General features: G+C 41.0%; 1 protein-coding gene across 2 annotated transcripts in view; it reads right to left on the minus strand.

Annotated features, from left to right (window-relative positions):
* Positions 1 to 4,412: 4,412 nt before the first annotated feature.
* Positions 4,413 to 12,178, minus strand: part of LOC139376821 (pecanex 2) — a 29,042-nt gene continuing 21,276 nt past the window's right edge. For both annotated transcript variants that reach the window (XM_071119762.1, XM_071119761.1), the window contains exons 29-34: positions 11,148 to 11,292; positions 8,815 to 9,045; positions 6,358 to 6,632; positions 5,772 to 5,947; positions 5,024 to 5,457; positions 4,413 to 4,750 (exon numbers count right to left, since the gene is read on the minus strand). In XM_071119762.1, the coding sequence (XP_070975863.1) occupies positions 4,580 to 4,750; positions 5,024 to 5,457; positions 5,772 to 5,947; positions 6,358 to 6,632; positions 8,815 to 9,045; positions 11,148 to 11,292 (1,432 nt within the window). In that variant the 3' untranslated portion in view covers positions 4,413 to 4,579. The remainder of the gene's footprint in view (positions 4,751 to 5,023; positions 5,458 to 5,771; positions 5,948 to 6,357; positions 6,633 to 8,814; positions 9,046 to 11,147; positions 11,293 to 12,178) is intronic.

Here is a 12,178-nt window from a genome sequence, read left to right on the forward strand (position 1 = left end):
GCTGCTCACGATGGCAGCCGTGAAGAAACAAGACCAGAAAACCAATTATGCCATTGACAGACTGGACAGTTTGGGAAGAATGTGAGCTTAGTTTTTTACATTTTCCCACAATTCCAAAAGCATCAACACAGCCAGAACAAGGGTAAAAAAAAGCTGTGACCCACTCCTTCCCCTAGCCTCCCAAAACTCTCACTCCCTTCCCCACAGCAGTGTGGAGAGGTGGGATTAGATTCAGGTGCGAGGTCCTGTTTGGGTTGGACGGGCCCCAGTCCAGAACAAAGTGTTTCTGTCTGCGCTCAACCCAGTTAACAGCTTATTGTGAGATGTTGCCATTCCGAGATGTCAATCAGTCGGAGGGAGACCCCGCTTCGCTGATCTAACCAGCTGCAGGCTCTGAAAACATTTGACTACGTTTTTAATGGGATCCCTTTACATGCCCCCTACCTCTACAAACCCAACCAACTACTGCCCTCATGCTGGTAACAAGAGCTACTCCAGGTATTATCTGGCAAACATTAAAGCCCCCAATCAAACAGGAGAGAGATAGAATGGCAGAATAGTATATAGGGTTCTGAAAGAGGCGATTGCGTAGGTGCTGACTGACGTGGAGCCGTGACGATGGTCTGTATCTGAGACTGGTCTCACTGACTAACAAGTATCCATGAAGCCTTTCACAACAGCCTGAAAACTGCCTTACAGCCATATAGAAGCCAGAATGACGGTATCTACTGATGCCCAGAGGGTAGTGATTGTATGGCCCATAATGAGGGTTACCACTGAAAATGTTTTGGTCCTGACTGACTGACAGCCTCTATGTACGACTATGGCATGCAGTGAATACTGTAGCATGGGAATACTGTAGAATGCGGTGATGACAGTTCTACTGTCGCCATCAGAGGCACAGGCTTTTGGCATAGATGGTAGAGCTCTCATCTAATTTCTGGACTGCACCCTCTTACAGCACTGCTCTCTCTATACATTGATCGGCAGTGGTGGAAAAAGTAGCCAATTGTCAAACTTTAGTAAAAGTAAAGATTTCTTAATAGAAAATTACTAAAGTAAAAGTGAAAGTCACCCAGTAAAATACTACTTCAGTAAAAGTCTAAACGTATTTGGTTTTAAATATACTGTACTCAAGTATCAAAAGTAAATGTAATTGATCAAATATACTTAAGTATCAAAAGTAAAAATCATTTAAAATTCCTTATGTTAAACAAATACAAAGGCACCGTTTTCTTGTTTTTTAAATTTTCTTTAGGAATGTAGTGAAGTAAAAGTTGTCAAACATATAAATAGTAAAGTAAAGAACGATTTAAGTAGTTTACACCACTGTAGGTTTAGGTTATACTATATTTAGATACTCCAAATACTGCCTGAGACACCTTTGCAATTTGTCTTTGTACCCAATAAATAGTGATCGAGGAAGATCCCATTATAGCCCGATTGACATTTAATGGTAATTTCCGATTCAGCCGACATCCAAGCTGCATCACATCCGGCAGTGATTGGGAGTCCCATAGTATGGGGCACAATTGGCCCAGCGTCGTCCGGGTTTGGTCGTCATTGTAAATAATAATTTGTTATTTAACTGACTTGCCTAGTTAAATAAAAAACATTATGCAGCCTTTCCGGTCTCCGTGAACACGGAAACATTGCCTTTAATAGGTGCATAGCCTGCAAAGGGCGATTGGATTGAATCTAACCCCAAATGTGATGTTCTTTGTTCAAATGTATATGCATGAAATGTACAATATATAAAACATGTCTCGCACTGCCATAATTAGTAGAATATTGGATGTGCAAGATTTTGGCACAATCAAAATGTTTGCCACTGCAGATATGGCACTGGGGTTAGAAGTTAACCACCTCCATTTATTCACATTCATTGACTTAATAATAAGTATCTGAAATTGAAACATTCATTTCCCAACTGCTTTTCTATCATTTGCAGGCTCTTTTTGTCGTTCTACATTAGATCTAGCTCTCAACCACAGTGCAGCCAATGTGTACAACAATCCCAACGCTCTTTCAAAAGTTAATAAAGATCGCGTGTTATACGGTTTTAGAAACCCCAGAAACTAATTTCATATCACCCCAAAATAATTTTACCAATACAGAAGGTAAACGTACTGTGCGCCATTTAACCACACATAGGTGTTATGCGTTGCACATAAAACTGAACTGTGATACTTAGCTAAATTTGTCTCGAAGCTGTGTCACACAAATCTGTGGTAAAACAGCTAACAGTAAGTAAGTCTATTTTATATGTTATTTTGTAAAGTTATTTTTGGATGATTAACGTTTCGCAAGCAAGGACAAATTGTTTCTAGATAGAGCGTTTTACACGACAAATCACCTCAGCTAATCTAGAGACGTTTAATGCCTCCAATGTAGCATTGGCATCAGACGGGCAACATTAGATCCAGCCTTATATCTGATTGCATTCAACATTAAGCATGTGCACCACAGGCGACTGGTGGCACCTTTATTGGGGAGGACGCCGGGCTCATATGAATAATATATGCAATGTATTGCCTTTTATTCAGTGACTTAAAGTCATGCATTCATACATTTTAAGTATGGGTAGTCCCTGTAATTTAACCCCCTAGCCTGGTGTTACAAGTACCATGCACTTACCAACTGAACTACAAAGGACCAGTAATGACTGGAATGGAATGGTATTGACACATCAATACCATTCCATTCCAGTGGAAAACCACATCATGGTTTCCTTGTGTTTGATACCATTCCATTCACTTCATTCCAGTCATTATTATGAGCTGTCCTCCCCTCACCAGCCTCCTGTCATGTACACCATAATATTGGTGTGATATTGTGCAACTGATGACAACTGTTATTTCACCACTGGTTAACAAACTCTGGCTCTCTAATATCAGAGCACATAGTACACCTTTGAACAAACTGGATTTAGAGAAAATTGTTGCACTATGTGTGTAAGTCATGTGTGTTAGCTATACGCATGATGCAGCAATCCATAAGTTTTTAAACCTCCATTCTCCCATACACACTATGCCTTTATTTTGGTTGACTTCCAGTCGACTCGGTTCAACATCTCCCTTTGGGACATGATCTAGTAAGATCATTTGGTGGATTTGGCCTGATCAATATGGGTGTGACCATCTGAATTAGCAAAACTCGTGCAGCACACCATAATATGGTAACTGCCCTCTGGGCCACCATAATCACAACATTTTTTAACTGGTCGTTCAGTACAGTACCGTTTCTGTGTCTGTTGAATTCAACATTGCATACCGTTCTGGCATACTGAATGCAACCCTAATGGCTTGATGCCGAAACGTTTTAGTTTTTTCACCTTACATTATGAACTTTTCGGGCATCATTATGTCCCAATAAATCATCTCTATTTTTGCATTTAAACCTGTTTTGGATTTTTCCTAATTTCCGACAGTGTGCGGGTCTCCAGCTCTCCCAGTATTCTTATATATTTTGAAACCTACTCACCTGTAACAGACACTATTTGATACAAAGGTCCTTTAAAGAGCGCAGTGGGGCCCAGTGCAGTCAGAAACGGGATTTTTCTGTTTTATATACACGGAGTGCATTAAACATTATGACGCCTGCTTTTTCCATTACATAGACTGACCAGGTGAATCCAGGTGAAACCTATGATCCCTTATTGATGTCACTGGTAAATCCACTTCAATCAGTGTAGATGAAGGGGAAAAGACAGGTTAAAGAAGGATTTTTAAGCCTTGAGACAATTGAGACATGGATTGTGTGCCATTCAGAGGGTTAATGGGCAAGACCCTTAGTGTGGTAAAAAAGAAACGTATGGAGGTGTTCTAGACAATCTATACTAAAAGGATCAGTTGTGTATTGTTTTTAAACATATGCATGCTTTTCTCCTACGACGAAGAATCCTCTGCAGAGGCAATCAAGGAGAGGAGCAAACTCCTCTGTTCACCTATTAACAAAATGACACTCCTACATATGGCGACCAATTATCAGTTTCCGGGTCATGGAGGAGAGGAAGGAGTCGAGGAGAGGACTTACTTTTGCACAATTGAGAAAAGGCTTAAGTGTTCTACTTTCCCAGCTGGCACCTCACCAACCAAGAGATACAACCTTTAGAAAGTGACAAAATATTTTCCAATTTATGAACGCTCAAAACTTTGTTTCAAGCACCTTTTTGTTAGGTTTTTTATTGGTAAACTGAGCACATTGTGAAAAATGAACATCAGTCCATGGAAAGTGCCCATATCTCATGCACCAGATATATCCTTAAAGTGATCTGTGATTATTGTTCACATTTACTCCACAGTATGACATGAATCCAGTGATCCAGCGACACCCTGAACACGACTGAACCTTTGAATGTGTTTAATTTGTTAAGTGTTTATGAGTTTTTAGTACACTATTGACACACCACATAATTCACAACCCTTTAGACAACCCTCCCGGTGTTGGATTATGAACGGTGCAGGAGTTGTCTTTCTTACAAAAAAGTTTATTTTGTCACTCGAGCAACAGGCATTGTTGTTTACATTCAGAACACTGGGGCTGAACATGCTGCGGAGTGAGGTAGGTGTTGGTGGTCTCAGATAGTCTTTAGCTCTGGAAGTTCGTGGGTTTCAGAAGTTGTTGTGTCCTCCTGGCTCTTATCTGCGACCTGTGTGCAGCCTTTGTCACTTGAAGGCTTGTTGTCTTTCGCACCATTGGGAGTGTTGGAGTAGGATGCATCTATACTCTCGTAGGGCTCTGATGTCCACTGGGAGCAACATAGAAAAGATAGAAAATTCTTAATTCATTCAGAATTATTTCAATACAATCTGAAATCTGATGCATTGTACCAACTAAAAAGCTAATTTAGTTTCATTTGAATTTGACTTATTTAAAGGTTCTGACACATCTGATAAGTGTCCTCCAACTGTTGACATTAAATGCTAACATAGGTAACCACAACATAGTTAAAGGTTAATATAGTCTCTTGAATTAAGCTTAATAAATGCTACCAAATATGTTATCGGGCTGTAGCTTCTACCTGTGTGGCTCGGCTAGTGGACCGGCAGGAGGGCCCACCCATGGCGATGTTGACGCTGCTGGACGACTGCGTGTCCGTGGTGTTGCCCCCCTCGGCCGCCGACAAGCCGGAAATGACCAGACCACTGGAGAAGCTCCTCTTGCCGAACAGCAGGCTGAGGGTGGAGCTGGAGGAGGACACCTGGCTTGAACGGTGGTGGGCTGCAGCCTGGAGCTGGGAGCTCAGTTGGCCCCCGGCCGTGGAGAGCCGCGGCACCTGGGAGAAGATGGAGGCGATGGAGGTGTTGAAGGACAGCTGGCTATTGGAGAGGCGCTGCACCAGGCCGTTGGCAGAAGCTGACACCTGCTGGCTGTCCAGGATGGGCCCTGACTGGCTGGTGACTGGAGGCCGCTGGCTCTGGGGCTGCACTGAGCGGCTCCGGTACTCTCTCCTGGCTGGATGGATGCACATAAAGACAAGAAGACACAGTCAGTGTCAGAACCTAACATGGCAGAACCCTGAACATGGCTGTCAGAACCTAACATGGCAGAACCCTGAACATGGCTGTCAGAACCTAACATGGCAGAACCCTGAACATAGCTGTGCAAGACACATCAATGTACTCTACTTAGATGTGTAATGCTTTCATGGTAAGGAAACCAATATGTAAATTAGTAACTTGGGTGAACCATCCCTTTAAACGTATCATATATTGCATTTGTTGAGCATACGTGTGCATCTCCAGTAGAGAAAATCTGGTGAGCCAAACCTGCAGCGTGCTGCCTATTGGCGTGAGAGGTCCTGTTGGGCCTGGCCTGGTAAAGACTCAGGCTCTGGGAGGTGATGGAATTTGGGTTGTGGCTCAGAGAAGAGGAGCCCCCTGCACAGTCCACATCCTCCATGTTCCCACCACTGTTACAACTGGTCAGGTTATCCTTCCGCACCCTGCAACACAACACACACACACAGTAGCCCTATGTTACCTTTATATGCCGTCCGACAGCTCTATTAAAATGTTGTTTAACTCAAGGGCAATGAATCTGGATTGATAATGTCAATCGAAAGCATGGACCTATAAAAAGCTTACACAGTGCAGCTGTGCCTCCACCCAATAAACACTCTAAACATAAAAGTTCCATTAGCCTAACAGAAGATGCTAATGGTCAGTTAGTTATTTCAATCTCTCTGGATGCAGCCAAACATGTCGCAGCACTTTAGCCCTATAGGGTTTGGAAAGAGTGGGGCTATCACAGCAGAAACGTCCCTGATTGGATTCCATCCATAGGGGAGCAGAGCTCTAGCAGACTGGCTGATAAACGATACCCTTCTGTTTCCCCTTGGCAGCCAGCACTCACCGCAGCCACTTGGAGAAGAGCCAGGTCCTGATGCTGTCCAGGCTGAGAGGGCCGCCCCAGATGCTCCTCAGCTGCTTGTGGGTGCCCATGTAGGAGGTGGTGAGGGGGGACACGTACATGGGGTAGCCCAGTGGCTGGTCGCACGACGAGTTGATCATGTTTCGCAGGGCCTGCTTGGAGTTCTGGATGCTGCCTCGCTCTGGGTTGCGGTTGCGCAAGAACACCAGCTCCTGCTGCTGGCCGGCCCACAGACCCCTTACACACTCCTTATTGATCTAGAAGAGAGGAGAGGATGAAGAGGGTAGTATTACTGATATCTGAATACACATGACACTCCAAATCCATACTTCTTTGATTTAAATCACAATTTTAATCAACTACGATACTATGATTAAATCATGACTTCAATCTACTGGCGATGGCAGAGAGAGGGATAAGGGTAGTACTATTGACACCTGAAAACACATCACACACCATGTCCAATTCCCCATTTCTTTACTCTGATTAAATCACAATTTTAATCAATTGGATATGGCAGATCCATTTGGATAGCGTTTCTTTACTTCATTAACCAAACCAACAACTCGTCTACCCCACACTGCTCACTCTAAACTCTATTAATATACAGTGCCTTATGAAAATATTCACAGCACTTGACCTTTTCTATATTTTGTGTTTCAGACTGAATTTAAAATGGATTCAATTTAGGTTTTTGTCACTGGCACACAATACCCCATAATGTCAAAGTTTAATTATGTTTTTACAAATGAATTAAAAATGAAAAGCTGAAATGTCTTAGGTTAATAAGTATTCAACCCCTTTGTTATGGCAAGCCTGAATATGTTCAGGAGTAAGCATTTGCCTAACAAGTTACATAATAAGTTGCATGGACTCACTCTGTGTTCAATAATAGTTACATGATCTCTGTACCCCACTTATACAATTATCTGTAAGGTCCTCAGTCGAGCAGTAAATTTCAAATACAGATTCCACCACAAAGACCAGGGAGGTTTTTAAGGGCACTTACTGGTAGATGGGTAATAATAGAAAAAGTAGACATTTAATATCCCTTTGAGCATGGTGAAGTTATTAATTACACTTTGGATGGTGTATGAATACACCCAGTCACAACAAAGGTACAGACAGGACTCAGATGCCAGAGAGAAAAGAAACCGTTCAGGGATTTCACCATGAGGCCAATGGTGACTTTAAAACAGTTAGAGTTGAATGGCTGTGATAGGAGAACACTGAAGATGGATCAACAACATTGTAGTTAATCCACAATACTAACCAAATTGACAGAGTGATAAGAAGGAAGCCTGTACAAAATACACACATTCCAAAACATGCATCCTGTTTGCAACAAGGCACTAAAGTAATACTGCAAAAAATTTGGCAAAGCAATTTCCTTTTGTCTTGAATACAAAGTGTTATGTTTGGGGCAAATCCAATACAACACATTACTGAGTACCACTTTCCATATTTTCAAGCATAGTGGTGGCTGCATCATGTTATGTGTATGCTTGAAATCATTAAGGACTGAGGAGTTTTTTAGGATAAAAAGCTTTCCACCAGACACTGGGAGATTAATTCACCTTTCAGCAGGACAATAACCAAAAACACAAGGCCAAATCTACACTGGAGTTGCTTACCAAGAAGAGTGAATGTTTCTGAGAAGCCGAGTTACAGTTTTGACTTAATCTGCTTGAAAGTCTATGTCAAGACCTGAAAATGGTTGTCTAGCAATGATTATCAACCAATCAACCAGGTGTGGAAAGCTATTAGAGCCATACCCAGAAAGGCTCACAAGTGTATTTGCTGTCAAAGGTGATTCTAACATGTATTGACTGAGGGGGTTGAATACTTATCTAATCAAGATATACTAGTATTTTTTTCTTCTTTAAAAAATAAAAAAAATAATGTAATACATATTTTATCATTTTTCTAAAACTTTGACATTAGAGTATTTTGGGTAGATTGTTGACAAGAAATTACAATTAAATACATTTGAATCCCACTTTGTAACACCATAAAATGTGGAAAAAGTCAAGGGGTGTGAATACTTTTTGAAGGCACATCAGTGTAACTTCATCTCATGTTCCAGACAGCTTCACACAGCTTGAATAGACAGCAATGCTGAATCATTCCAGTTTGAACTATAATACCATAGGCATTTCTATAGATCTGAAAGGACTGGATAGATGTAAGCAATATTGTAATAGCTTCATCTTGCCTATTGATTGGTAGAAAAACTGCCATATTGCTTACTTTATACACTCCTCACTGATCTACAGAAGTGGCTACAGAATAGGGGCTTGGAATTCATCATGAGTTCAGCACAACTGTTCATTCCAATCTGGGGTGAAGTTTTTTAACCATTGGTGGGGAAAATGCAAAACTAACCCAAGATCAGTGTCTAGGGGCATCTACATCCTACACCATTCATCCCACACCCACCTTAATGACCTTGAAGCTGAGGTGGCGTTTGTAGAGCATGATGATCTTGTACTCGTCCGTGCCGTCATCCACCATGTGTCTCAGTGTGAGAAGAGTGTCCCGGCTGGACAGAACCGCCTTCCTCCAGGCTGGGTCGCTTTCATGGCAGATCACCAGACTGGTCTTGTAGTTACTAATGGCCTCGTACAAGATGGCTGGCTCCTCGGTCTCCTCCAGACATGTGAAGTGGTCCTGAGAACAACCAAGGAACAGAGCAGTAAGTAGAACCGCCATAAGTAAAAGCTTTATTTCAGGGATTTACTGAACCACTTAAAGGACAGGATTCAATTAACAGAGCATTGTCGAAAACTTTTATAGCGCAATTTGCACTGGAGCCGACATCCGCTGCTTTTACCCGTGAATTGCTCCTTTTAAAGGCAATTTCTCTTGACATTTGCGGGAATCACATTCACAGTAAACGCTGCAGATGTCAGCTCAAGGGTAAATAACCTTTAAAAGCAAAGTGCAGTCAGTGCACTTATCGACAATGCGCCTTTGATTGCATCCTGGCCTAAATAAATCAATCTTTGCAGCTCTACTGTAAAGTGCCTTCAGAAAGTATTCACAACCCTAGACTTTTTCCACATTTTGTTGTGTTACAAAGTGGGATAGAAATGGATTTAATTTAATGTTTTTGTCAAGAATCTACACAAAATATTCTATAATGTTAAAGTGGAAGAAAATTCAAACATTTGTATAAAAAAATATATATCTGAAAAATGAATTAGATATATAAGTATTCAACCCCCTGAGTCAATAGTGGCATAGTGGTCTAAGACACTGCATCTCAATGCAAGAGGCATCAATGCAGTACCTGGTTTCGAATCCAGGCTGCATCACATCTGGCTGTGATTGGGAGTCCCATAGGGTGGCACACAATTGGCCCAGCGTCGTCCGGGGTAGGCCGTCATTGTAAATAAGAATTTGTTCTTTACTGACTTGCCTGGTTAAATATATATATATATATATATACATTTTAATAGACGTTAGAATCACCTTTGGCAGGGATTACAGCTGCGAGTAAGTCTCTAAGAGCTTTCCACACATGGATTGGGCAACATTTGCCCATTATTATTTTCAAAATTCTTCAATCTTTGTCATATTGGTTGTTGATCATTGCTAGACAACCATGTTCAGGTCTTAGATTTTCAAGTAGATTTAAGTAAAAACTAACTCGGCCACTCAGTAACATTTACTGTCTTCTTGGTAAGAAACTCCAGTGTAGATTTGGTGCTTAGCGCCATTCCGTCTTTTTTATCCTGAAAAACTCCCCAGTCCTTAACGATTACCAGAATACCCATAACATGATGCAGCCACACTATACTTGAAAAAAAAGGTACTCAGTAATACTGTATGTTGTACTAGATTTGCCAAAAACATAACAGTTTGTATTTAGGACAAACAGGATGCATGTTTTGGAATATTTTTATTCTGTACAGGCTTCCTTCTTTACATTTGGGTTAGTATTGTGGAGTAACTACAATGTTGTTGATCAATCCTCAGTGTTCTCCTATTGCAGCCATTAAACTCTAACAATTTTTAATTCACTCATCATGAAATCCCTGAGCGGTTTCCTTCCTCTCTGGCAACTGAGTTAGGGAGGACGCCTGTATCTTTGTAGTGACTGGGTGTATTGATTCACCATCCAAAGTGTAATTAATAACTTCACCATGCTCAAAGGGATATATAAATATATATTTTTTTATAATCTACAAATAGGTACCCTTCTTTGCGAGGTATTGGAAAATCTCTTTGGTCTTTGTGGTTGAATCTGTGTTTGAAATTCACTGCTCAACTGAGGGACCTTACAGACCATTGTATGTGTGGGGTCCAGAGATGAGGTAGTCATTAAAAAAATCCTGTTTAACACTATTAGTGCACACAGTCCATGCAACTTATTATGTGCCTTGCTAAGCACATTTTTACTCCTGAACATATTTAGGCTTGTCATAACAAAGGAGTTGAATACTTATTGACTCGAGACATTTACGCTTTTCATTTTTAATTCATTTGTAGACATTTGTAAAAACATAATTCCATGTTGACATTATGGGGTATTATGTGTAGGCCATTTAATCCATTTTAAATTCAGTTTAACTCAACATTTAGAAAAAGTAAAGGGGTGTGAATACTTTCTCAAGGCACTGTACAGCAAGATACCATGGTTAATAGATACATGTACAGAATGCACAGGAAGAGTTTAAGGTTAAATGTACAGTCACCTACATATTCTACTTCAATAAGGGAACAAGAGAGCAAATGTTATTGTCTTCAAGATAGGCTATTGTGAATACCTGATGGAGCTTGAGACTCATCCTCACACCTGGGGCCACCACTTTCTGCAGCAGATCCATATCCGTGAACACCCACTCATCTTTAGTGGCGATACGGAAGTCTCCTTTGAACAGAGTGTTGAACCCATACAAGAAGGACTCCAAACTGAGTTAGAGAGACAGAGAAAAGGAGCATTGTCTTTTTTAATCACATTACAGCAAACACATTACAACAAACAGAGGGTTAGAGTTTAAAGAGACTTGTGTACCACTGTGATACTACAGTGTATTTGTACAGTTGAAGTTGGAAGTTTACATACACTTAGGTTGGAGTCATTAAAACTCGTTTTTCAACAACTCTACAATTTTCTTGTTAACAAACTATAGGTTTGGCAAGTCGGTTAGGACATCTACTAAGTCATTTTTCCAACAATTGTCATTTTTCCAATTTAGTATTTCACTTATAATTCACTGTATCACAATTCCAGTGAGTCAGAAGTTTACGTACGCTAAGTTGACTTTGCCTTTAAACAGCTTGGAAAATTCCAGAAAATTATGTCATGGCTTTAGAAGCTTCTGATAGGCTAATGGACATCATTTGAGTCAATTGGAGGTGTACCTGTGTATGTATTTCAAGGCCTACCTTCAAACTCAGTGCCTCTTTGCTTGACATCATGGGAAAATCAAAAGAAATCAGCCAAGACCTCAGAAAAATAATTGTAGGCCTCCACAAGTCTGGTTCATCCTTGGGAGCAATTTCCAAATGCCTGAAGGTACCACGTTCATCTGTACAAACAATAGTACGCAAGCACCATGGGACAACTCAGCCGTCATACCGTTCAGGAAGGAGACGCGTTCTGTCTCCTAGAGATGAACGTACTTTGGTGCGAAAAGTGCAAATCAATCCCAGAACAACAGCTAAGAACCTTGTGAACCCGCTGGAGAAAACAGGTACAAAAGTATCTATATCAAGGTATTGGAGTGGCCATTACAAAGCTCTTACCTCAGTCCTATAGAAAATTTGTGGGCAGAACTGAAAAAGCGTGGGCGAG

The sequence above is a fragment of the Oncorhynchus clarkii genome, chromosome 20 (assembly GCF_045791955.1).
Source record: "Oncorhynchus clarkii lewisi isolate Uvic-CL-2024 chromosome 20, UVic_Ocla_1.0, whole genome shotgun sequence".
NCBI lineage: Eukaryota > Metazoa > Chordata > Actinopteri > Salmoniformes > Salmonidae > Oncorhynchus > Oncorhynchus clarkii.